Here is a 26,407-nt window from a genome sequence, read left to right as displayed (position 1 = left end):
CTTCTGGGGATGCGTGGGAGACAGACTAGAGGCACACCAGTGGGAGCCAGCATGGGCCCTGCAAAATTAAGGTTAGGTGGGGCCTGGGAGTGGGTGCCGTCCTCTTTCCAGCTCCCCAGGCCTCAGGGAAGCCGAGAGGAGCACCGGCAGCTGCCACCTGCTTCCCAGCTCCCTGTGGCTCAGTGGAACTGGGAGGAGCCGCCCTCCGCCCCCATGTCTCCCTGTCCTGTATTTGTGATAGGGAGGTGTGGTCACCCTGCAGATGTGTAGCCAAGCCTTAAGTTGTTCTTCCCTGATGTCAGCTGAGCTACAACACACTGAGCCATATTTCAGTGCCTAGTGGTCAGGGTTCCCTCTAATTGTTTTCGTCTGGGGTGGAATAAATTTTATTGTGTGCACCAAGGCGCGTGTACACCATCGATAGAAAAACATGCTGCCTGGTGCGGGTGGCTCTATGCACTCTCTTAAGCTGCTGAGCAACACCTGAATCTCTTCTGGGCGGGCGTTGAAGTGCTAGTGGTTGTGGAAAGGTGCTGAGTGCAAGGGGGTTTGGGTCACACATTAGGAATAAATGGGCTTGTGGCTGCTATTCTCCCTTTAATGTTCGTAATAGACGGACCATGGCTTTGTCCCCTTTGTCCCCTGGGCCCCGGCATCCTCCGTGACAAAGAAGGAAAGTTTCCATTAGTTGCTTTTGTTGTAGAAGTTAACCAGACTGTGGAATTATTCCCTTGGATGAATTCTCTGGGCTGCCCCATTTGAGGAGACAGTTCTGGTTTCTGACCCCTTTCCATGGTGTAACGGGACCTACTTGCAGAGATTTTCCTCTCTGGATCTGGTAGGGGATGGGTTTGTCCCTCTGTGGAAATGCCTGTGTGGGGACATTGTCCTTGGAAAAACTGACCCAGGTGAGGAGCTCTGGCTCCTGTAAAAATGGCCCCTGCTTTGAGAACTGGACACCGTGCTGAGTGCCACCCTCCGAGCCGGCGGTCATGGGCTGGTGTTCTCAGCTGAACGGCTGCAGGGGGACTGATCACTGGAGATAGAACTTCCCTTGACCCGTCAGCACGGATAAGGTGGCGGGAGAAACGTCCCCTTTTGCAGCTCATGGTGGGCCTGGTCTGTGTGTGGAGAGAGCTCTTCTTATTGTCAGCCTGGTGGAGATGACCAGAAAGGTTCAAATAAAACAACACTTGGGCAGGCACCAACTTTCTCTTTTCTGGGGGTACTTGACACCCCACTCTGCTCCACCCCTGCCCCTCCTTTCCCCAAGGCCCCACCTCACTTCCTGATCCAACCCTGCCCCCTCCCTTGGGCACATCCCACCTTCCCACTGGCCCCTCTCCTCCAGCACCTCCTGCACTCTGCTGACCAGCTGATTGCAATGAGCAGGAGATGCTGGGAGGGGAGAGAGGAGCTGATTGGTGGGGGCCCCGGCACAGGCTGGGGGGGAAGAGGAGGAGTTAATCTGAGGGGCCCCCAAGCCCTCTTGCCTGACAGCAACCACTGTTCTTTCCTCTGAGCACCTATACCATCCTGACCCACCATCAGCACATGACCCAAACCAAACGTCTTCTGAGTTTGCAAAGATTCCAACTCAACCTTCCCCTCCCCTATTTTATGACTCTACACATCCTCCTACCTGGTTTAATAACGACACCTCAGCAAGAGGGGCTCTCCTTACTGGGGAAGTCTTGTAGGACGTAGGAGCAATGCAACCCTTGGGTTTTCCCTTAGGAGTTATACCTGACCACCTACATGATGTAATAGAGACTGACTGACCGTGAATTGTTTAATCAAATTTAATAGAGGACCATAGTTCTAAATAGAATCTCATGTGTTAATTTAAAAATTCCATAGGAAAGATATAATTCTCTTTTGGAATCTACTCAATCAACTCAATCTTGTTGTCATTAACCAGAGAGAAACCAAAAAACATCCAGTTTCCAAAGACCCGAGAGTCTAACTGTGACCTCATCAAAGTCAACAGTAAACCCCGACTTGTCTCAAGAGGAGTCCAGGCAGGGGAAAACATATGGCAGAAGCTGAAGTCTTGGATGCTTTGTTGCACCAAATCACCTGGATATTTTATGATGACAAGTATCAGAGGTGGCCATGTTAGTCCATAGCTTCGAGAACAACAAGAAGTCTTGTGGCACCTTATAAACTAACAGATATTTTGGAGCATAAGCTTTCATGGACAAAGACCTGCTTCGTCAGATGCATGAGTTGGGGGGCGGGTTTCAGAGGGGTATTTAAAGAATGGGGTCCTAGAAAAAGGGAGGGCCAGATCTGACAAGGTCTATTCAGCAAGGTGGAAATGGCCCAGTATCAATAGTAGGTATCAAAAGAGGAAAACACAAGTCAGATCAGACAGGGGGATATGAGCCATTGTCAGAGTCTAATGGGGAGATCTTAACACCCAGGGCAGAGAAGCTCTTTGTAAGCTGTGAGCCACTCCCAGTCTCTGTTTAATCCTTGGTTAATGGAGTCAAATTTGCAAATAAATTGCAGCTCAGAGATTTCTCTCTCCATCTGATTTTTGAAATTTCTTTGTTTCAGGACTGTCGCCTTAAATCTGCCACTGAGCGTCCAGGGAGATTGAAGTGTTCCCCCATGGGCTTCTGTACATTACCGTTCCTGATGTCTGATTTCTGTCCATTTATTTTTGATTATGACCATTTCTCTACGTAAAAGAATGAATGGACAGAAATCAGACATCAGGAACGGTAATGTACAGAAGCCCGTGGGGAAACACTTCAATCTCCCTGGACGCTCAGTACCAGATTGGACTGATAGTGCTTGATTTTTTTTTTTTCCCTTGCATTACATCTCATGTTGTCATTAGCACCGTGAATTGGGAGCTCTTTGTATCCACTCTGCATAGGTGCAAAGCAGCAGCTAATCAGGCCCTTTGTTTCCAGACCAAAGAGATGCATTTTCAAAGATCTAGGTGTGCTTATTCCCCGAGCTTTCCAGTCTTCCCTCATACACATGCCCCCAGTCTGTACTTTTTTATAACTCACTCTACAGATATCTGCAATCATTCCGCTGTTGCTGTCTGTCACTCAGTTTAAAAAAAAACCCTCGCTGGGCTATTTTTCGGATAATAACGGCCAGAAAAAACAGTTGCCTTCCTTCAAACAAGCCCATGATTTAGCACTCTGCTTCTTAAAGTAGATGTGTACGGCCATAGGTATTTTTTTTGTGTGCTACCTTCTGATTCTGAAACCGACAAAACAAACTACATCATCCCCATTATTATGGATGTCACTGGGGAGTAAGGATTGGGTAAAAGCTGAGTCATGACCTAAATGCTTAGCCCATCAGGTTTCTTGGATTCCTGGTGGTTGCCCCTTTCTTTGCATGGACCATATCGCAATAGTCATAGATCTGTCTAAATAAACAGCCTCATAACATCTGTCCAAAGTAGGCTGAGGGGCTGTTGCCTATTTGAGGCCAGTGGCATCTTTCAGAGAAGTCATCTGGCCCCAAAGTGCCTTGCGGTGACCACCTAGTGAATGATCAGTTTCTTTTCACTCTTTGGTTTAGAATATGTAATGATGAGATGGACGGTGGGTCAATGTCCATCCAGAAGGCCGTACAGCTCCTGTGCTCCTCGGATGAGAAATCTCAGGCCATGGGGGCATACTACCTCCAGCACACCTGCTTCCAGGATGAATCTGCCAAGCAAGAGGTAAGCTAACTGCTTCATGACTGCATTGTTCTGGGTGGGCCCTGGTTCTGGGTGCCTGCATTTGAGATGGTCCACTTGAGACTTCTGGGACCTGATTTTAAGCAGTTCCAGATGCCGTTATCTTTCTTTGCCTTCAGCTGGAGTTGGGGATGCTCGGCTGCAGAGGGGCTGGTAGCTTCCATGAGCCCCTAGGAAAGGTTTGAGTGGGGCACGAGGGGGCTGGCTCTATGCCCCTGGAAGGAGCAGGGCCTTGGGCAGAAAGGGAGGGGCTGGGGGCAGCCAGCCCTCAGTACCCCCTGGACTACATTACTGCCCCCACCCCCACCACCATCACAGACGCGTGAAGCATCCTCTGCTGGCAATTTAAAGGGCCTGGCACTCAGGCCGCAGCCACTGCTGCAGTACCAGCAGCCAAGGCCCCTTTGAATTGCCAAGCCCAGGAGCAGCTGCCCCCTTTTTGCCCCTCTCCCCATCGGCAGGCCTGCTCAGCGCTTTCTGAAAATATGCCCCAAGGTTCATCAAGTGAAGATTCCAATTACCAAGGCATTTCCCCCCAAGCCAACAGATTCATTCATAAGAACGGCCATACTAGATCAAACCAAAGTCCATTTAGACCAGTATCCTGTTTTCTGACCGTGGCCAATGCCAGGTGCCCCACAAGCAGCGAACAGAACAAGTGTTCTGGGTATCTCCTGTTCCAGTGAGTACACCCTGTGCTGTCTTCCTGTGTTTGGTCCCCGGGGCTCGTACTACCCCAGAGCACGTAGCTGAGCTTTGCAGGGATGCTGATCCTTGTCGGACTTCCCCTCTCACAGGTCCACCGGCTGGATGGCATTGCCAAGCTCATTGGACTCCTCCGCAGCCCAAACCAAAACGTCCAGCAGGCTGCAGCTGGGGCCCTTAGAAACCTGGTCTTCAGAAATCCTGCCAACAAGTTAGAAACCCGACGGCAGAATGGGATCAGGGAGTGCGTGAGCCTGCTGAGGACAACCCAGAACACTGAAGTACAGAAACAGCTGACGGGTACGTGCAAGGAAACGAGAGATCCCAAGCTGGGGTAACAAGCTAGCTCCACTGACTGCCGCACTGACTCATAACACCCGGGGAAGTGGCTTTTGGACGTTGGGGCCTGTCTCATCTCCCTCATACCTTGTGTTGCCACACACACCTGTGCAAAGCCCAACGCTACCAGCCTGGGATCACACTTCACACTCCTTTTCCGCAGGAGCAAATAACATAAAGTGCGAGACAGGCCAGGATCAGGCCCCCGGATTGTCCAGTTGATCGGCTTCATGGATCTTGTGCCCTGTAGCGGGGATTCTTGGGTCTGAGATTTAGAGAGGACACCCATCCACCAGTGTTACCTGGCTCAGCAGCAGTACAGCAGAGAGGGATCTAGGGATTATTGTGGATGAAATGCTGGATATAAGTAAAAATTGTGCCCTTGTAGCCAAGAAGGCCAATGGCGTATTGGGGAGCATTTCAAGCAGATCTAGAGAGGTGGTTGTTCCCTTCTATTCGGCACTGGTGAGGCCACATCTGGAACACTGTGTCCAGTTTTGGGCCCCCCAGTACAAAAAGGATGTGGATGTGCTGGAGCAGGTTCAGCAAAGGGCAACAAAAATGATTAAGGGGCTGGAACACAAGACCTATGAGGAGAGGCTGAGGGATTTGGGCTTGTTTAGTTTGCAGAAGAGAAGACTGAGGGGTGATTTAATAGAGGCTTCAACTTCCTGAAGGGGAGCTCTAAAGAGGATGGAGAGAGGCTATTCTCAGTGGTGTCAGATAGCAGAACAAGGAGCAATGGTCTGAAGTTACAGAGAGAGAGGAGTAGGTTGGATATTAGGAAAAACTACTTCACCAGGTGGGAGGTGAAGCCTGGAATGTATTACTGAGAGAGGTGGTGGAATCTCCATCCCTCAAGATTTTTAAGTCCCAGCTTGACAAGGTTCTGGGTGGGATGATTTAGTTGGGATTGATCCTGCTTGAAGCAGGGGGCTGGACTAGATGACCTCCTGAGGTCCCTTCCCGCTCTATGATTCCACCTCCACAGTTATGACCATGGAGGGCTTTTGAGCTGTCCAGGCTTACACGTGATCATCTAAGAGCTGAGTCCAACACATTCTTCAGGGGAGGGTTCCCATCCTCGGGCACTAGTTCCCCCTTCTGGTTTGGCAGGAGCTGAGATTTGGGGGAATATTGTGTAGCTCATCAAGTTTCCTAGACTTTTCCTGAAGAGTTAGGTTCTGCTGGACTCACGTTCACATGTTGCCAGCCAGTCAGTCTGAGCTGTATTTGACTGTATTGTATTTGAGCATTGGACAGATGGTTTACTCACCTCCCTACCCCAGACTGAATAATATACGGAAATAGGATCTGTGTGACTCCCTTCTGTACTGTGATAGAGGGCCTCAGTCCCAGGCCTGTGTGGAACCTTTGCTGTCTCCATTTAATGGTAAATACTCTGAAACTGGAGTTGGGAATATCTCCAAGTCCCATGGTGGTTGGAGCGCGCACAGTTAAATAGGAGGCAGGGAACATTTTTGAACCTGGAAAGGATGGAGACCAAGCACAATGCATTATGGAAGAACTTGACTCAGGAAAGACCCTTCTCAAGATAACTCTGACTAGGTAGAAGAGGTGACATTCTGAGTCCCCACTGGAAAGCTTGGCTTCAGCTGTGCACTTCGAACTGTACAGATTGGTCAGAGAGTAGCAAATTGGGGTTGGTTTCAGAGGAAGCTCCCTTTTCAGTTAGAGCTGGAATCGGATGGAGCGGTTGGACCAGATCTCGCTCCAAACCAGAAGGTTATCTTGAATGTTTTAAATCCTTGTCTCTTTACACCAGTTTTGCATGGATGTAACTTTCTGGGAGTTACTCCCTAGTCCCGTTGCTAGTGACAGGAGATTCAGGCCTTTTCTGCATCAAGACCTTAAGCTAAACTTTGTCCTGCATTTTCTTCCTAGGGCTGCTGTGGAACCTGTCTTCCACGGATGAACTGAAAGAAGATTTGATACACGAAGCCCTCCCTGTCTTGACAGATTGTGTAATCATCCCTTTCTCGGGGTGGTCCGATGGTGTCAGTAGTAGGACAAGAGAAATTATTGACCCTGAGGTATTCTTCAATGCAACCGGCTGTTTGAGGTGGGTCAACCAACAACCTCCTATGCTTAAAATGGGCCCCTTGTGTTGATGTTTCTAAAAGAGATCAGGGACATCAGTGCTGTATCTGCACAGCTGCCAGTTAGATACAAAAGTGAGATTTGCGATGCTACCTGAAAATACCTCCCTCCTCCAAGTATTCCTTCATGAATGGACTTGGAAGGGTTATCTTTGTACTGGCAGATGTCAGTAAATGTTGATTTCACCGTACGTGCCCAAACAGATGAAAAAATTTTAATTGATGATCATCTCAATTTATGGAAGGGCAAAATAAGAAAAATGCCTCCTTGAGAACTTACTAGAGTTTGATTTCAGGGTATGTACTTTGCGGAGTTTGACGTGTGATGTTGACAGTTTGTTTTAATAGTTATAACCCTTTAATTTTTTGAATCTCAACATCTACTGTAGTTAATTGTCTGATCACTCGAAATATATTGCAACTCTGATAAAATTCTTAAAAACAAACATTGATATTATCCATCATAACCATAGCTATTGGGGGAGAGAGTATTGACCTGCCAACTCCAGTGTTGTGAGTTCAATCCTTGAGGGGGCCATTTAGAGCTCTGGGGCAAATCCATTTGGGTGGCAGGTTAAGAAAATTGTCAAGGATGGTGATAGGTCTTGATGTGAGTTCAGGGGACCGGACTCAATGACCTCTGAAGATTCCTTCCAGTTCCATAATATTTTTTCTAGATAAATTCATGGAGGTGAGGTCTGTTAATGGCAATTAGCCAGGATGGGTAAGGAGTAGTGTCCCTGGCCTCTGTTTGTCAGAAGCTGGAGATGGATGGCAGGAGAGAGATCACTTGATCGTTACCTGTTCAGTTCACTCCCTCTGGGGCACCTGGCACTGGCCACTGTCGGCAGACAGGCTAGTGGGCTGGATGGATCTTTGGTCTGACCCAGTATGGCTGTTCCGATGCTCTTAATGATAGAGGAGTACCCACGCTGGCTCAGACCAAAGGTGCACTAGCCCACCCAGCATCACTGCCTTCCGACAGTGGTCAGTGCCAGATGTTTCATGGGGAATGAACTGAACAGGACAATTATCAAATGATCCACCCTCCATTGCTTATTCCCAGCTTCTGGCAGGTTAGGTGCTCCCAGAGTACAGAGTTACCTCCCAGAGTATCTTGGCTAATAGCCATTGGTTGGCCTATCCTCCATCCTTTTATCTAATTCTCTTTCGAACCCTGCTGTTTGTTTGTCCTTCACAACAAACCCTGGCAGTGAGTTCCACAGGTTGACTGTGTCTCTGTTCGTTTTAAACGTGCTGTCTGTTAATTTCATTGGGTGACCCTGCTTCTTGCATTATATGGATGGGTAAATAACACTTGGCTATGCACTTTCTCCACACAATTCATGATTTAAAAATAATACAAGTGAAATTCTTTCAGTCTGTTCAGAAAGGTTTCAAGGTGACTTGAGCAAAATGAACATTTTCTGCTGAAATTGGAATTAGTCTTTCAGCAGAAAATTTGGGATATGATAAAACAATTTTTTTTTCCTCAGAGAGCATCTGGTAGCCTTGAAAATTTTTTTTCTCCTTCAAAACCTGAAAAAAATCAGGCAGAAGAAGGAATTTGAGGTGAGGGGTGAAGACGGTGCTTTGGAGCCAAAACTTTTCAGGTTTCAGCTGGGTTTTTTACATTTTCGATTGGTTGATGAAAAGTTAATCTTTCAACCCAGGACGAACAACTCTCTCTTGTTAACAAATTCCAGCTGATTCTCTTCATTATTTTGAATCCTTTCCTTCCACTTAGACACTGGGTGTTGGCTCGCCCCAGTGTCGGTACTGAAGTGAAAACTTGTGCATAGGCACGGAAGGGTTTTCCTTCTTGGAAAAGCCAGAGAACTCCTTAGCATGGAGAGCTTCGTCCTGACTTGCAATTTCTTCTGCCAGCCTCCAGGCCCCCCACTGCGCTGGGAACAACTCAGTGGGGAGATGAAAAAGCTGTATAATTAGGCACTTTAATGAATTGAGTCTCTGCCTTAGGGAGTGTAGCAATGGGCCGCACCCTCACCAGACGCGCTAGCTAAGGGAAACTGCCTTCACTTGTGAAACTGGCTAAGTGGACTGCAGTGGGGACTGCACAATTCTCTTCCTGTCATCATCAGCCCCTGGGGTCTCAGCGCTCTGGGGTGGGGCTCACTTCTGAAGGACAGCGCGTTACTGCCTCCACCCCTCTTGCAGAGGAGACTTTTCCCAGTGCGGCAAACATAGCTCTCATCTCTTCGGTCCCTCTAAATTCACTGGGGCTCAAATGCGCAGATACATGTGAATGGAGAAATGTCAGAATTGGGAGATAGGCAAAAATAGCCATCTCATGAACTTAAACCAAGACAGGCTCAGACTTCAGCAGTGGTTTGCCATTTCTTGTGACCATAATGCCTAGCAATGCCATTGAGGTAATGCCAAGTTTGGGCCTAAAGTGGGTCTGGAATAATGAGGACAGGGGAATCTGTTCATTGAAAAAAACCTAATTGCCAAGGTTTCTTAAGAGTTTCTGGCTGGCAGATGTCTGTGAGCTATTTTTCACCTCCAGTGCATTAAAACAGGATCGTTTCATGCTCCTGCTCAAACTCTGCTGCCGTAACTGACACTTGATATGGAGATTCAAGAGTATAGCGCAGTGAGAAAATCACCTGCATCTAAGTTTTCCGTGTTTAAAAAAGAACGTGATGTCCCTGTTGAGAGAGATGGCAGATCCCTGCAGTATTCTGGACAAGCCTTATTGGGTCAAACTAAACCTTAGTGAATTCAGTTTTAAGTATTTTAAGAGTTTGTATTGTTCTGAGATAAATTGCAGTGTCTCTATGGGTGGTAAAACACTAGAATATGTTGCTGAGGGAAGCTGTGGCATCTCCATCACTGGAGATAGTTAAGAGCAGATTGGATAGGCATCTGTCAGGGATGACCTAGATGGCGCTTTGTCTTGCTATGAGGGCAGGGGACTGGACGTCATGACCTCTTGATGTTCCTTCCAATTCTAGTGTTCTGTGATTCTATGACTCCTGGCTGCCCTGGGAAGGGTTGGGAGCTTCAGGACTCTCTTAAACAATGTACCTCTTGAAGCTTTGCCTTGAAGAAAGGCCCTTTGTCCGCTGCTGTTGATGGTCCCCTATCATATGAGGACAAAATCAGAGGCCCAAACTTAAAAAGGAGGACTAGAGGGATGGGTGGGGGGCGTTGAATTTTGTTACAGGTTCGAATCCTAGGGCTGGAAGGGACCTCAGGTCATCTAGTCCAGCCCCCTGCTTCCAGCAGGATGAACCCCAACTAAATCATCCCAGCCAGGACCTTGTCAAGCTGGGAGTTAAAAACCTCTAGGGATGGAGAATCCACCACCAGTGCTTCACCACCCTCCTGGGGACGTAGTTTTTCCTAATATTCAACCTAGTCCTCTCCCTTTTTAGCTTCAGATCATTGCTCCCTGTTCTGCTGACACCCCTGAGAACAGTTTCTCACCCTCCTCTTCAGAGCTCCCCTTCAGGAAGTTGAAGGCTGCTATTAAATCACCCCTCAGTCTTCTCTTCTGTAAACTAAATAAGCCCAAATCCCTCATAGGTCATGTTGCTACAGTCGTTTAATCTTTTTTTGCCCAGTCTATTTGCCCTAGATACCTAAATTGGCCCCCCTCAAGGATGGAACTTACAATCCTGGGTTTAGCAGGCCCGTGTTCAAATCACTGAGCTATCCCTCCTCTGGTGAGAGGGAGGTTGAACCTCTCTAGTCGGGCACTTTCTTGTCCAGCAACATCTGTCGTGCAGCATGAGTTCAGTTAGCTGGATGCCCCCTTATGATGGGTATGGCCAAGTTTCCCCCTGGTTCCATGCCATCTTTTTATAGCTATCAGCCCTGGCTCTCAGTGTTCTGTGCTGGTGTTTGGCTGTAATTTACCTCTAAACGTCTTCTAAGAGCCGAGAAGCAGTGGGAGTGTTGGTAATGCTGCCAGACAGCATTGGCCCCTCATGGTATGGCAAAGTCTCTCTTTCAGCACCAGTCAGGTCCTGAGGGTGCCGGACTAGAGAGGTTCAGTCTATAATATGTTTTCTTTGTAATGCTTTTACCTTAAGAATAAACGTGCTTGCTTAGAAAGAGCTGTGTGGTAACTGGGAAATTTGTTTCTAGCCTTTGGGGAAAAGGCATAACAGGTTCTTCAGGCACACTCTGACTTGGTAAGGAATTCGCAGTGTGGGTAGGGAGCTGTGCAGTCTGGGTAAATCCCAGCCAGGAGGGAGAGCGGCACACATTTCTACCCAAGATCAGTGAAGGCCAAGGTGATGTGAGCCTAGAGTGGAGACCTTTGGGTGGACTACCTGGAGAAACGTGATCCAGTTGCCCTGAACTGTGGCACCATGTTCCATGCAAATGTTTCTACAAGAACCTGTGTAACGGCCAAGATGTCAGGGTCAGATGCTCACTTGTGTACACTGGAGTAGCTCCGGAGGGGTGCATTTTGCTACACTGACCCACAGCTGTTGAAAGTATGCGCCTGGTTTGCTGCAGCCATCTCGAGAGATTCGTTCATCCCTGCCTCTGGAAAGAACTCTGAGCAGATATGCTGCGTCCCCTACTGTAAATCCATTGTCTCTCAAAAAATATCAAACCAGTAGTGTTGTTCTTGCTAAGGGAACTTCCTTCTGGACTTAGCTTAAAAGGAAAACCTGCATGGATGAAATTTACTCCTCTGGAGTGGAACACTTCAAGGCTTATCCACCATCTAGGTCCTACTTTAGCCATCAGAGTTTAAATGGGACTTAAGTGATGCATTGGCCTTATTCTGGCCCTCTGCTTAGGGGTGAATTTCACCATCTCAAGGCAATGCTCGCAAGAGGGTTGAATTCAAACAGAATTCTGCATGGAGCTCAACGACTGATGGAAAATAGCCAGCAGATGGAGCTGCTTGTCTGTCTTGCTTCATTGCCCTACATTTTATAAACTGTCTTCTTTCAGAAACCTGAGTTCTGCAGATGCTGGACGTCACACCATGAGAAACTACCCTGGGCTCATTGACGCTGTCATGACTTACACCCAGAACTGTGTGGCTGCCAACCGGCCTGATGATAAGGTACCAGACACATGAACCTCCTGCACGTACACAGCTCATCAGGCCTTGCTCCTTAGTAGCCACAGCCAAAATCTTAGCCCCCATTTCTGTTTGTCGTAATAATTTAAATGTTTTAGCCATAACGCAAATACGAAACTAACTCTGTAAATATCTCAGGAGCCTCCTTCCAGAGAAATGGCCCATCTGCTTTGCAGTCAGGAGGTGTGGTTGCAGCAGTTGTAGCTAGCTTTGGCTGAGCTAGATCAAAGCTAGCTTGGGTTATAATACAATGCAGCTATGGCCGAATGAGCAGTGACTGGTGTATATTCAAAATCACTGTCCATTGGGAGTGACCCATGCAGCCATGTGGGTACACACTGAGCACTTAACGTCCACAGCTTCTCTGAAAGTCCAGGTATTTAGTTTTTAGTACGCAAATGGGTGCAGAGTTCTTCGAACATTCTGGCCCAGGTGTCACAATGGTAGATGCAGGGTGCTGAGCGCGTTTGAAAACCTGGCCCTGATTTAGAAATGAATTGGAAGTGAATTAGACTAAGTCAGAGTAGCACCACTCTAATTCCAAATAAGCGTGTCCACACAGGAATTTAATGTGGTTTAACTAATTCACTTCAAACATTAATTCAGATTAACTTTCTGGACTGTCCCCATGTAGACAAGCCGTAAGTAAAATCAGAATAAGAACCTCAGAGTTTGGTGTATAGTATTTTATTTATGTTCAGGCACCAGGTTTATCTGCCTTACATTGCAACATATCATTCACTGTCACTAAAGATGCTACAATATGTATACTGTCTCATGTTCCTGTCAGAGTGTAAAGCTGTTGTGTTTTGTTTGGGGGTGATTGCAGTCTGTGGAGAACTGTATCTGTATCCTGCACAATCTGTCCTACCGCCTGGATGCCGAGGTGCCCAATAAATACACCCAGCTCAACCACATGGCCAGGAACGCCTATACGGACAAGACCCTCACGGGCTGCTTCAACAGCAGGAGCGGGAAGCTGGAGGTAAGACACGCTCCTCCTTCTGAGTGCTTGCAAACGCACCATTGACTCAGCCAGTCACTGGGTTTGAGTGAAGAGCTGGCCCTGCTTTATCAGGGCCAGAAAGATGGTAGGAAGAGCTACCTTAAAGTCACATAGTCTCCATCTGGTGCACCTGGGAGAGCTGAGAGGTTGGCATCCTATGCCAGGCCACACAAGATGTGTCTCCTGTACGTGCAAGGTGCATGGATGCATGCAGACATTTGTATGTGACCACCCAAGCAACCCAAGAGATAATGAAGCGTGATTCATGTAGAAAACACGAGCCTCTTAGCTGTTGCTCTCTTACTGTCCCTTAGAACGATGAGTATGGTTTGCCCCTTCCCGAGGAGGAGTACAAACCCAGAGGACCCAGCTGGCTCTACCATTCGGATGCCATCCGCACATATCTGAACCTGATGGACAAGAGCAAGAAAGATGCCACCCTGGAGGCCTGTGCTGGGGCTTTGCAGAACCTCACTGCGAGCAGAGGGCTGGTGAGCATGCTGTGTGTGTGCGTGTCTTTCCTCTTGCAGAACTCGTTGGGGGTTGGCACACGTGTGTAACACATGCACCCATGCCCTCTGCAAGGGGAAATACTCCTCTTCCAACCTGCAGAACACCAGTAGAAATGTTTGCCAGCTTCTACTGCAGCATTAAAACTCTAATGCCATTGCATACACCTGACACAGTGTGTGCAAGGAGGACCCAACCTCAACACTCCCCTGGCTAGGGTTGCACCTCAGATCTTCCTCTACACTAGCAAGGATGGACACAGTTGCACGGCAAACACTTTTTATGGCCTCCACCCAGTAGAACTACCCTGTCGGTGTTGCCTTTTTGAGGTCTGTGTGGCAGGATAGGAAGGACTGGGCCTAAGGCACTGTCTGTGTGTGTGCAAAATAATCATGATGTCCATCCCCTATCTGGGCTTGTTCTTGCCTAAACTTGGTTGATTCTAATGAAAGAGGGATGGCTAGGTAGATCAATGAATACATATTACACACCGAGTGTTCTAGCTCTGCCCAACTTCCATTGCAAGGGAAACACCCTGTACACCTTCAAGGATGTTATGGCTTCTCACTTCAAAGTCACCTGATGATGACACAGGGGAGGTCTTCTGCTGCATGTCTCACTGGTGAAAGGGGGACTCCAAACTGCCAGCCTTGATTAGTTCAGTCTTTGGGCATGGAAAGCTATGAGTTCTTTCCAATTATGGGAAATTATCCCCTTGTCAGTGAGGTGGATCCTCAAAAAAACATGTAGGGAATTTGACTCGCACTGGGAGTTGGGCAGAGCTGGTTTAGGAAATTTGAATGGAAACATTTGCCATTGGCATATGCAGGTCTGCCTTAACAAAAGTGATTCATGACTTCAGATTGATTTCACCAGAACTTCAGCAGACCTGTATTTTTGTAGTTTTCCTCCATGATGTCGAAACATCAGGGCTTGATTTTTTTTTTTTTTTTTTTAAACAAAACATTTTGATTTTTCATTTTGAAATTACTTTTTTAGTTTAAAAAACCACTTACCTTGTCCTAATTATTTTTAAAAGTCAACATAGTGAAAACATGATTTTGGTGAAATGAACATTCCCATCACCTTGAAACTTTTTTTTTTTTCCTCAGAATATTCCTTCACTGAAAATTTCCAAGCTTTCAGGTTCCGTTCCGATTTGAAATAAAGCCAGTTTTCAGAATCCTTCCCCAAATGAATTTCCACCTTCCTTTAGAGCTGAGTGCCAACTTCCTTTAGACACCATTGAAAATCGCAGGCTCACACTGGGCTTGGTTATGTAGTTTAGGAAAAACAGTTGTCAGCCAAAGAAAAGGGACATTAGTGAAGTGAGTTACTGTCTCAGGAAGGTGGCGTTTTGTAAATGGCGGGAATGTAGACCTTAAAGGGGGCGATGGAATGGAATGCTGAACTTTGTTATGCATTCGGCATTCTATTGCAAGAACAAGAAGTCCTGTGGCACCTTAGAGACTAACAGATATTTTGGAGCATAAGCTTTCGTGGACAAAGACCCGCTTCATCATGCATCTGAAGCATGAAGCATCATGAAGATGCATGATGAAGCGGATCTTTGACCACGAAAGCTTATGCTCCAAAATATCTGTCAGCCTACAAGGTGCCACAGGACTTCTTGCTGTTCTCGAAGGTACAGACTAACATGGCCACCTCTCTTATAACTGCAAGAACAATCACCTTATGTAGATTTTCTTTCATGAAGATTCAAGTCTCTAGAGATTTGTTAACATGTGGCATTTGTATGACATTAATCAACTTCGCCTCATCAGGCTGATTCTTTTGCCTGAAATCTGGGACACACAATGCCATGTCAAAACAAAAAGCAGTCGAGTAGCACTTTAAAGACTAGCAAAATAATTTATTATGTGAGCTTTCGTGGGACAGGCCCACTTCTTGGGTCTGTCCCACGAAAGCTCATCACCTAATAAATTATTTTGCTAGTCTTTTTAAAGTGCTACTCGACTGCTTTTTGTTTTGATAGGGTATAGACTAGCACGGCTCCGTCTCTGTTACAATGCCATGTGTGTTAGAGCTGTATTCCTTTCGACTCAGATTTCCAGCATTTTTTCTTTATATTGGTCTCCGTTCCCCTCTCGCCCCCATTTCCTATAGCACTACAGGTTTGCCGTGAGATGAATTGTGCAGTGCAAAACAAAAGCAGCACATAAATTACATGGAAATATGTCATTTTCTTTTCATGGGAAAATCTTTGTGCAACAAATGTGGATTGCAAAGAGTTGAGTGTTACAAGGGACGAACTCACAAAGCAAATTTGCAATGCCCTTCCTACAAGTTCTCCTCGGACAGAACTGCCCTTGAAGACGACAGAACTCTGCATGTGGGGAGTTTGCAGAATGGAATGCTTTTGCCATTTTGATTGCAGATTAGTGGGTCTGTTCTCTCCTCATTTGTCCTGGGGCATTTACACCAATCCTGTTAGGCCCAATGGGTCACGCAGCACTTGTCTGCTCTGCCCTCCATGAGGACAACCAAACTGTGCGTCATCTCAGCCTAGTAGAATGTGCTAGTGGTACCAGTACAGCAGGGGAAAAACTCCTCTGCTGAGACCGCATGCCCCTGTTGGAAGGCACAATGCAGCTGCAAACAGCTACTTGTTCAGTGTTGGTGTCTCAGGCCAAAAATTCAAAAAATAAGGCTCCTGGGTAAGCACCTAGCTGAATGCTCTGATTTTCAGAGCTACTGGGCATGTCAAACCAATGGATTCACCTGTGTAAACACGGCCGGTTGCTTTTTAAAAGTATCATTGAGCTGTACAAGAAGTGGTCTGTTCCCCCCAACCCCAGCCCAGGGATCGCTGGTGCATGAGAGGTGCAGGGAGCAAGCTTGGTGCCCAGTGTTCCCTGTAAGCTGTGTGCTTGAGGGCGGGGGGCTGCCCAGGAGAGAGTTAAATGCCATCCAGATGATTGGTGAGTTCCCCCGGCCACATGTGTTCTGCTGGTGGTGCACATCTGCACGTGGTTTGGCGCACATAACATTTATTCCGCACATGGATGGAAAATATTTAAGGGAACATTGGTGGCAGGAGAGGACCTTCAATTCATGCTCACAGGAGTTAAGCTGAGGCAAGAACTGAATCCCCAGCCCCCAAGATAAAGGGCTAAGGCCCTGATTGTGCAAGCTGTTCATGGACGGAGAGGGAGGCATAGAAGAGACCGAGCTCCTCAGAGGTATTTAGGCCCCTAATTCTCGTTGAAATAAATAGGATTTAGGCACCTACAGACCTTTTGAGGATTTGAACCCACATGGCTACAGAAAGATTATACTGATGGTTGTTTTATTACCTAGCTATACTTACCCACCTCTCTCGAGTGTGTATACCCAGAAATACCCTATAGAATACACCTGTCCTGCAGGGGTTACTGTTCATTGACAAACTCTGATTTGTTCTCTAGATGTCCAATGCAATGAGCCAGCTGATTGGCTTAAAGGAAAAGGGTTTGCCTCGTATAGCACGGCTCCTCCAGTCCAGTAACAGTGACGTTGTCCGTTCTGGAGCTTCCTTGCTGAGCAACATGTCCCGGCATCCTATTCTCCACAAAACCATGGGTAAGGAGCTTCCCCGACGGCTGTCTCCTAGGGTCTGTCTTGCATCTCCCCAGCTTCCACAAGCCCATCTTCTGTTGAAAACCGATCAGCTGACCTCCGCCAAGCATTGCCCCCGGGCATAGATTCTCTACACCACAGTGCTGATGATCCCACCCAACCGCTGGGATACTGCCCAAGAGATGCTGTTGGTCCTGGGCCGCAGCCACCATACAGAAACCTCAGCTGACACCTTGCGAAGTCGTGTGCAGTTTGGGTAACAGATGCTATCTCACCCCATTTGTGAGCCCCTCACTTGATCCATGGCCTGTTTCACGGATAGGACAGATGAGCTGGTCTCCCTGGGCCTTTTGCTGCGAGGGAGTGTTCTTCCTGGTTGGGTTGGACTTGGCTCCTTGGGGCGATGTAAATGGTTTCCCCAAACCTCCCCGCCTGTGACACCAAGACATGTTCACGTGACTCTTTAGAGGAAGTAGGATCAGATCCTGAAATCGTAGGTGCCAACTTCTCAAGCCCTCCCAAGCTTCAGGTCCCATCCCCAGCTTCTCTCTTTCCCCACAGACCTCACAGAATCATAGGGCTGGAAGGGACCTCGGGAGGTCATCTAGTCCATCACCTCCTCCCTGCCTCTTTCCTGCTCCCTCTCCTGAGCGCCTCCCTTTCCTTCCTGGAGCTGGAATGCTGCAGAGCAGCTGTTTGTGGTGCTCCAGAAGTGCTGGAGGGGAGGAGGAGGGATCGCTGGTGCACAAGAGGTGCAGGGAGCAAGCTTGGTGCCCGTGGGTGCTCTCCACCCACTTGTTTTCCCCAAGGGGCATCCTCGGAGTCGGCATCTCTCCCTCAGATGTATTTAGGTGCAAACTCCCAGTGAGCTGGACGTGACCTTTGAGCTCTCTGTAGTAGCAACTGTTGTGTGATTATCATCACGTAGGGCCTGACTCTACAGCCCTTATGGTGAGCGGTTCTTACTCAGGTCATCTCATTGATCTACCTTTGCTTTTATTTCAGTCCTAATTGGAACCTTCCTCCTTATTAGCTCCTCAGGTGCTTCCCGATGTGTCTCGTCTCCTGGCCTTCCAGTCTGCAAACGGCAGCAACTTAGGAGAGATCATGTCCTCCGCTTGCTACACCATGCGGAACCTAGTCATGTCCAACCCGCAGATGGCCAAGCCCTACTTGACAAGCAGCATGCTCAGTAATGTAGTGAACCTGTGCCGAAATGGGTGAGTGGTAGTGAGGAGGAGGCTGGAGGGGCCGTGTACAAGCCCCTTAAGGGATTGCGCAGCTGGCCGTGCGTGTGCCGATTGGGATGGGACCAACTGCATCCTTGATGCAGTGCTGTTCAGTGACCACCATTAAAGAGTCAGTGGTCACCAGGTACTGACATGCTGCAGGGGCTGAGAATCCTAGAACCCTGGGCTGGAAGGGACCTCAGGAGGTCATTGAGTCCAGTCCCCTGCTTCAAGCAGGATCAACCCCAACTAAGTCATCCCCGCCAAGTCTTTGTCAAACCAGGACTTAAAAACCTCTAGGGATGGAGCTTCCACCGCCTCTCTCAGTAACGCATTCCAGTGCTTCACCACCCTCCTGGTGACGTATCCAACCTAGACCTCCCCCACCGCAGCTTGAGAGCGTTGCTCATCTGAAGCCTTTGATACTTGCAACGGGAGATCACTGCAGAATCTCAGGCACCCTCTTGTGGTGACCAACAGAGAGTGCTACCTTCTCCTCGGGGACCCCTATATGTGTGGGCGGCAGGAGGGGTTGCACAGGAGTCGAGGAGGTGGGGTTTCCTACATGGCTAGGCAGACTCTGACGAGCTCTGCTGGAGCTGCTAAAGCTAGCATTGTGGTTGTGGCACAGTCCACAGCCTGGGCTAGCCGCTCAAGCTCAGGCAAGCTTGACTCTGGCAACTCCCAGACTAGGAGACCCCAGTTCCAACCTCCATCTGCAAAGGGACTGGAAGAGACAGACCTTCCCCCTCCTACCAGAGGTAAGCCCCCTCCCTTTCCCAGAAGGTCCGGCTCAAGAGAAGGAGGGGGGACTTAAACAGGAAGTTTAAGTTTCCCCCGCCCTTAGGTCACCTGGAAGATGGGGTGTCCCTGGCCCAGTCCCTTCTCAAGGGGCAGAGGTGAGATTTGAACCAGGACAACCACAACTCCCCCACTGCCTAAGCAGCAGCCCAGCTGCTAGACTTGATGATCCCAAGTTTTGGGGCTCCAGTTCATAGCTGAGTAAAGGGGAACGACTGTGAGAGCTCCCTGTTCGAATGCACTGTCTTTGCCTGCCAAGCAGGGATTCCGACCCAGCTTCCTAGTATCCCAGGCAAATGCTGTGACCCTATAGAGAGCTTCCTGCACCTGAGCCTGGCCTTGCCCCAATTAACAGATAATTAAAGTGGAACATCCTCAAGATGAAAGCCTCAGGGTTGTGCCTGTTCAGATCCCTTCTTGCAAGCCAGGGATGGTGTGAACCGAGAGCTCTACAATGCCAGGGGGTTTCCCCTTCCACTGTATTACAGAGCACCTGACACCTGCCCCGCTTTCAAGGGGCTAGTTTGTCTCACATCCCCCATGTTTCCCCTCACTGGAAAATGACTTACGCTCCAAATCAGACATAAAAATGCAGAAGCATCACAACCACTAGGACTGAAAAATCGCTGACTTCCTTGCATTAGGGTTCCCAGGCATCCCACAATGGTGGAACCGTCCTGAATTTCCCTGATGAGTCCCGCGTCCTGCTGGACGTTTTTGCATAAATGGTGGTAGTGGGGCGGGGGGGACCCAACCTGAGAAGAGGTTTGCAAATTGTCTAGTTTGCCTAAATCAAGCGGTCGTTGGAAATGGTCAGCTATCAGCCCTACACAGAGTTCTGCATGTTGCATCTCATGCGATCTCTGAGAAATAAGGACCACTGCAGCTTTCCATTAGTTAATAGAAAGACTCACTGGGAATTGGCTCACACCCTGAATCTTGCTACCAGTTTGCAGCATTCCTCTGGAGATTTAACTGCATAGAGCCTTTAGCTTTTCAGAGGCCAGATGAGTTTGAGTCCAAACTCCATGCACCTACTTTGTACATCAGCCCTTGTATTAACTTACTGCCTCTCTCAGCAGAATGAGGCATCCATTTTCATGCCTGTTTTAAAGTGTTTGGAGGGGTCAGTTTGTTTTTACCAGGGGGCGGTCAACTTAATAGTGTGACCAGCCTCTGCTGCTGCTGATTGCGTGACCACATGTCCATCGCACATGACCCTGCTGCATTACACCAAGAGCTGGCCAGGCCCTATGCACTTTGCTTCCCAGAACCTCATTGTCCAGGTTTTGGCTAGGGAGGAGCCAGCCTCTGCACAGCCTGCCCTGGGTCATAGTGCTCTGAGAGTCTGGAGTGGGCAGGGTTTATATGAAGTCCATTTTAGCAATCAGCGGCCGCAATTTACGGCTCCAGTCCTGGGTCTGAAGTGTCCCAAAATCAGAGGAAGATCAGCAGCAAACTCCTGAAGGTCGGAGTCACCTTTGCAAAGTTGTTACTTGGGCAAATGCATATTAATTTTTGCTAAGTAAGGAGTTTGGGGGTGGCATTAGTATCGTTACTGCCTTTCAATCACATTTCAGCTGTGCCTGCTAAGCACTGCAGGGTTGTTCTTTATTTTGCATTATTGAGTGATCGAAATGAGACCCACAGTGGGGCTTGAGCCTTTTCCCTGCAGTGTTTGCAGTGTCTTGTTAGCTCAGCTTCATTGCATTCCTCCAAACGACACACCCCGGGACCATCCCAGAAATCCCTCCCTCTCCTTGGCATTTGCCCCTTCACATAACCAGATGACGTTTTCAAGGGTGTAGCGGAATGATCTCTGGTGGCTGGCCAGCGCTCTGCAAATGGAGGGGCTGATTCACAGCCGGCTGGGGGGGAACGTGGGTAGCTGGCTATCGGCTAGTTCTGACTCTTAACTGGATTTCTTTGGTTCTTCCAGCTCCTGTCCAAGAGCAGCTGAAGCCGCTCGCCTCCTACTGGCTGATCTGTGGTCACACAGGGAGCTCCAGAATGTCCTCAAACAGGTGAGGAAGCTCAGTGTTACTAGAGAGCAGCAGCCAGCTGGATTCACCCCCACTGAGGTTAATGTTGCAGCTGTCTGCCTCAGAACTGCCCACCTACATATGGGCTTCATACGCTTCTCCTTTAAACTGGTGTAAATAAGTCCACTGAGGCCCATGTAGATGCAGATACGCTGGTGAAAAGCACCATGGAGTTCCTGTTCCTTGTGGCTAGAGATGTGGTTGCTAGAGCGCCCAACAATGGTTCCTCCTTTGGCCATAGACCTGCCGTGGGGTTCCCTCTCATACTTCAGAGACGGAATAGACCTGCCAGGGAAATGGCCAGCATTTGTCAGGTCCCTCTCCTCTCCCAAACCTGCAGAGTCAGAATTAGCTTCCGTGCTCCAGCATGGCTTCTCCCCATACCATGGAAGGCCAAGAGCAACCATGGGGAGTAAAACATTGACTGAGGAGAAGGACAATGTCTCAAAATTGGAACCACACAAAGTCTGATGGTGGGAGGTTTCCCTCTCCCCCCATTTTTAACCTTTCCACAGCCCTGCTTTAGACTAACACCACCTCTGGTATGACAAGACTGAGTTACACGTGGTCCTTGCACGAATGTGCATTGTGTGTACACGGTCCTCGCTGTCTTTCCAATGTAGGCATTGATATTTCCTCAGCTAGGTGGGTTGAGGCTCTGCTGTCTAAAGAGGGGAGACAATGCAGGAGAGACTCGTTTTGCCAATAAATATGACTTTGTTCAGATTCCACATGTTAACATGCTTCTGCCAAGGACTCAGTGCATGCAGCCAACATGCTGCATGTTGATCTTTGAAACAGGACAGACGAATTTGTCTCATGAGTGATGACATCAGGTATTTTTGACTGGCAACTTCCACGCGTTGAATGCATTCCAGTAAATTTCCACCTCTCATTCTGCAGCAAGGATTTGATAAGAACATGTTGGGACACTTCGCTGGGAACGCTCTCAGGACCCTGTCATCCAGATTTTAAGACAAGACCGTCAGCACAAGTTCATCCTGCAGGTGAGAAGGGGATGGTCACTGGTGGAAAAAACACGGTGTTCAAAGACAAACAAGGTGGTGCCTTGATGCCAATGTCAGTGTGATGTCATGTTAGTGCTGCCCTGCTGGCTTAAATTTGGTAAGCACATGAGGCTGTTGTGAAGGCCCATTGCAAATTTTCCGCAAAAACTCTGTTTCACCAGGGACTTGCTGGGGGAGGAGGATAGTCAGTGAAATTCTTCACTAAAATGCCTTTTAAAAGAAACTTGACTATCCAGCAAAAAAACTCGTCGGCCAAAACCTTTGTTTTAGGCCACTAAAAATTTCCAGTTTTTCAATGAACAGTCAAAAGTTTTCATGGGGAAGGAGAGACTCCATTCATCAGTGCTAGCTGTTTCGAATGAAATCCATTGACCTAAGATATAGGGAGGCCATTTCCTTTAGACTTACACAGTGTAACAGCTGTAAAGATGAGTTAGCAGGGCAGAGGCTGTACCTTCTCTGTGTTTGTACATGGTCTCCCCACTGACCAGAGCCTGTGAAGTGGCCATGAACCCTCCTCTCTACAACCAGGGCAGACCTTTAGTGGTTTTGACCATTTTTTTTCCAAGATCCAATATGAACAGCTGTTAAGCCTCAGCTGTTGTGTGATTATCATCACATAGGGCCTGACTCAGCTGTCTCCAAGAACATGTCAGTTCTTGAACCACGACTCACATTAATCAGACCTTGTGATTATTATGAAATGATTCCCAAACATAATATGGCACTTAACATCTTCTCGGCCAGGGGTCTGCAACGTGCAGTTCTGAAGCTGCATGCAGCTCTTTAAGGATTTCTTTCTGGCTCCCAACGCTATAATTGCAAGTTAAAAAAAAAAAAAAACAAAAAAAAAACAAAAAAAAACCCCTCCTGATAATTTTTGATAAATAGTGAATGTCGAAAAGCCCAACAACGAACAACTCCTATCTAAATAACAAACAATATGTGATCACATGATGCTGGATAACTTCGTCCTTTAATATGTGCGGTGCATTGTGGGATATAATACTGTATCTGTGTTTTGATCATGTGGCTATTAAAGTCTTGATTTTGGATAGAAAAAGGAAGGTTGTGGTATTCACATTTTAAAAAAGAAAACTGAAATTAAACATGGAGTAAAATTGGCATAACTGAAGTAGATAGGAGTGAAAGGCAGGCGGATAGTCTCACAAACACAAAAATCTAAAGTGTAAGGAAGCAGAGTATGTAAAAAGTTTGGAAATGTCCTTCAGCAAACATGCATCGCATTACAAATCATGGTGCGTGTGCTGTTCTTAGTACAGGGGTTACACAAAGTACAATTTGACATTGTTTATTAAGGACTGTTTCGTATTCACATGCGTTGCGGCTCTTGAATTATTGAGATGTTTTTACTGACTTTGAAAAAAATGGTTCTTCTTGCTCTTCTGGTTGCCAACTCCTTTTCTAGGCACTTTATGTGCCTCATTAGTCCTCAGAAAAGCCCAGGGAGATAGCAAAGAGGTGTTCTAGGGTCTGCATGTCCCAGATAGGGAAGCCAAGGCTAAGACTTCAAGGCCAACCAGTATTTTCATGGACTCACTGAAATTCATTGCTTCAGTATTTGGTCAGGTGAGCTGTGACATGCGTGTCCCGGTGGTGTGGTGGTCATTTCCCTCAAAGCATGGTTTGTGTGCACACCACCGGCTGTGCCCTTTGAGACTATTCTGTTCAGTCCTCAAATGGTTAAACACCTGTGAGCCCCAGATTTTTCATCTGTGATGAGTATCAGAGGGATCCGCAAAGACGAGAAGACCTGTGGCACCTTACACACTAAAATATATTTTGGAGCCTAAGTGGGTCTTTGCCCATGAAAGCTTAAGCTCCAAAATATCTTAGTCCATAAGATGCCATGGGATTTCTCATTGTTTCAGCTGTCATGAACAGCTTAACCATCACCACTTAGAATCCTTGACAGATTGTTGTGACTCTGGCACAGATTCAGGGAGGGGAGAAGAGCTCACGGCGTGGATGTGGGAATTGTGAAGTCAGAGAATCATAGAATCCTGGGGCTGGAAGGGACCTCAGGAGGTCATCTAGTCCAGCCCCCTGCTTCAAGCAGGATCAACACCCCACTAAGTCATCCCAGCCAGGACCTTGTCAAGCTGGGACTTAAAAACCTCTAGGGATGGAGATTTCACCACCTCTCTCGGCAACTCATTCCAGTGCTTCACCACCCTCCTGATGTAACAGTTTTTCCTAATATCTAATCTACACCTCCCCCACTGTAAGTTGAGACCATTGCTCCTTGTTCTGCCATCTGTCACCACTGAGAACAGCCTCTCTCCAGCCTCTTTAGAGCCCCCATTAAGGAAGCTGAAGGCTGCTACTAAATCGCCTCTCACTCTTCTCTTCTGCAAACTAAATAAGCTCAAAAACCTCGGCTTCTCCTCGTAGATCATGTGCTCCACCCCACCAATCATTTTTGTTACCATCCGCTGAACCCACTCCTATGTATCCATACCCTTTCTATACTGGGGGTCCCAGAACTGGACACAATACTCCAGATGTGGACTCATCAGTGCCAAATAGAGGGGAATAATAACTTCTTTAGACCTGCTGGAAATGCTCTTTGTAATGCACCCCAATATGCCATTAGCCTTCTTGGCTAGAAGGCCACACTGTTGATTCATATCCAGCCTCTCATCCACTCTAATCCCCAGGTCCTTTTCTGCTGCACTGCTGCTTAGGCAGTTGGTCCCCAGCCTGTAACAGTCTTTGGGATTCTTCTGTCCCTAGTGCAGGAGTCTGCACTTGTCATTACTGAACCTCATCAGATTTCTTTTGGCCCAATTCTCTGATTTGTCTGGGTCACTCTGGACCCTGTCCCTACCCTCCAGTGTATCTACCCGTCCCCTTAGCTTACTGTCATCTGCAGATTTGCTGAGGGTGCAATCCAACCCCTCATCCAGGTCATTGATAACAATATGGGCCCCAGAACAGAGTCAAATGGCAATGGCATTTCTGAACATGAAAAAAAAAGCATTTGAAATGATTAACTGGGGTGCTTTGTTTGTATTTCCTTTGCAGAGTTTGTCGCTGGTTCGCGTCTGGAATGACTTAATCCTCCACCAGGGATTAGTTCGGACATTTTACAGATATACAGTGTTTATAGATTCATTTCCAACTGTAAAGCAAACCTAGTATGCAATTTTTTGTGGTTGATCCAGATATTTTAAAGCATCTGCTTTTTGTGAGTTTAAAGCTTCCTGACAGCAAGAACTCTTTTTTCAGCTAGTGTTTGTTACACACACACAGAGAGCGTGGGATTTTTCCAGGGATGCCTAAAATTGTTAATCCCCCAATTTTCACTGAAAGCTTATGGGAGTTGGGTACCTTAACCCCTTTGGGCACCTTTGACAAGCTCACCGTACTTGTGTGTTTTATATGCAGTAACGACAACTGCACCAAACATTAACTATATGCGCTCTGCTTCTTCCATTGTAGATAGCCACTGCAGACACATAGAAATGATAATGGTTTATATGGTGGGTTATTGCTAAATTTGGTGGGCTTGGGCTTCTTTCTGTTTTCAACACCTTGCCCAATTAGCTTTCATATTAAGTGTTTGGTATTTTCTCTTGTAGGCTACATAGTTTCTAAACCTCAAAAACCTATTGCTGTAAGCAGGGCCTCGGGAAATAGTCTAACAAGTGGTATGTTAATGTACGTTAGTCGCAAATAGCTTAGAGAATAGAAGTTGCTGGGGCCACAAAGGCCACATCTACACTAGCACGTTCTTTTTGAAATATGTTTCGAAAGAAGGGGCTCTGCTGAAATATCCATGCCCAAAAGCCTTCTTTTGAAATTAAATCGAAGTAACGTGGTGCTCCTTTGGAAAGCGCTCGTCCACTCCCATTTCAGGAAGAGCCCCTTCTTTCGAAAGAAAATGCATGTAGATGCTCCGTGGGCCCTTTTTTTCTGAAAGAGGCAGTCCTCATGTGCTGGATTTTTCAGTCCCTGACCTGTCCTTCCAAAAGAGCAGATTGCTCTTTTGATCGGCTTTTGTCTGTAGACACACTCTTTCGAAAGATCTTCCGGAAGATATTTTCCAGAAGGTCTTCTTTCGAAAGGTCGCTGTAGTGTAGATGTAGCCAAACTGTTTGAGACACCACAGCAAACGTAAAAGATGCGTGTCTTACTAAATACTGCCATTTCTTTCCTTCTAATTCTGTAAGTGGCAATGCCTGGCTCAGATTGACGAGTTGGCTTTTTTTTCCTGGGATACTGTGCAAACTAAA

General features: G+C 47.5%; 1 protein-coding gene across 1 annotated transcript in view; it reads left to right on the top strand.

Moving 5' to 3' along the window:
- Nucleotides 1–25,329, top strand: part of PKP1 (plakophilin 1) — a 54,685-nt gene extending 29,356 nt beyond the window's left edge. The window contains exons 4-14 of the mRNA XM_074977448.1: nt 3,553–3,697; nt 4,513–4,720; nt 6,665–6,842; nt 11,821–11,935; nt 12,783–12,938; nt 13,274–13,450; nt 16,898–17,051; nt 18,082–18,268; nt 21,018–21,102; nt 22,024–22,127; nt 25,197–25,329. Coding sequence (XP_074833549.1) covers nt 3,553–3,697; nt 4,513–4,720; nt 6,665–6,842; nt 11,821–11,935; nt 12,783–12,938; nt 13,274–13,450; nt 16,898–17,051; nt 18,082–18,268; nt 21,018–21,102; nt 22,024–22,095 — 1,477 coding nt within the window. The 3' untranslated portion in view covers nt 22,096–22,127; nt 25,197–25,329. The remainder of the gene's footprint in view (nt 1–3,552; nt 3,698–4,512; nt 4,721–6,664; nt 6,843–11,820; nt 11,936–12,782; nt 12,939–13,273; nt 13,451–16,897; nt 17,052–18,081; nt 18,269–21,017; nt 21,103–22,023; nt 22,128–25,196) is intronic.
- The last annotated feature ends 1,078 nt before the right edge of the window (nt 25,330–26,407 follow it).

Source organism: Carettochelys insculpta, chromosome 26, assembly GCF_033958435.1.
Source record: "Carettochelys insculpta isolate YL-2023 chromosome 26, ASM3395843v1, whole genome shotgun sequence".
In the NCBI taxonomy this organism is placed as follows: Eukaryota; Metazoa; Chordata; order Testudines; family Carettochelyidae; genus Carettochelys; species Carettochelys insculpta.
Note: the sequence above shows the minus strand (reverse complement) of the source record. Positions and strands in the feature narration are given on the sequence as shown.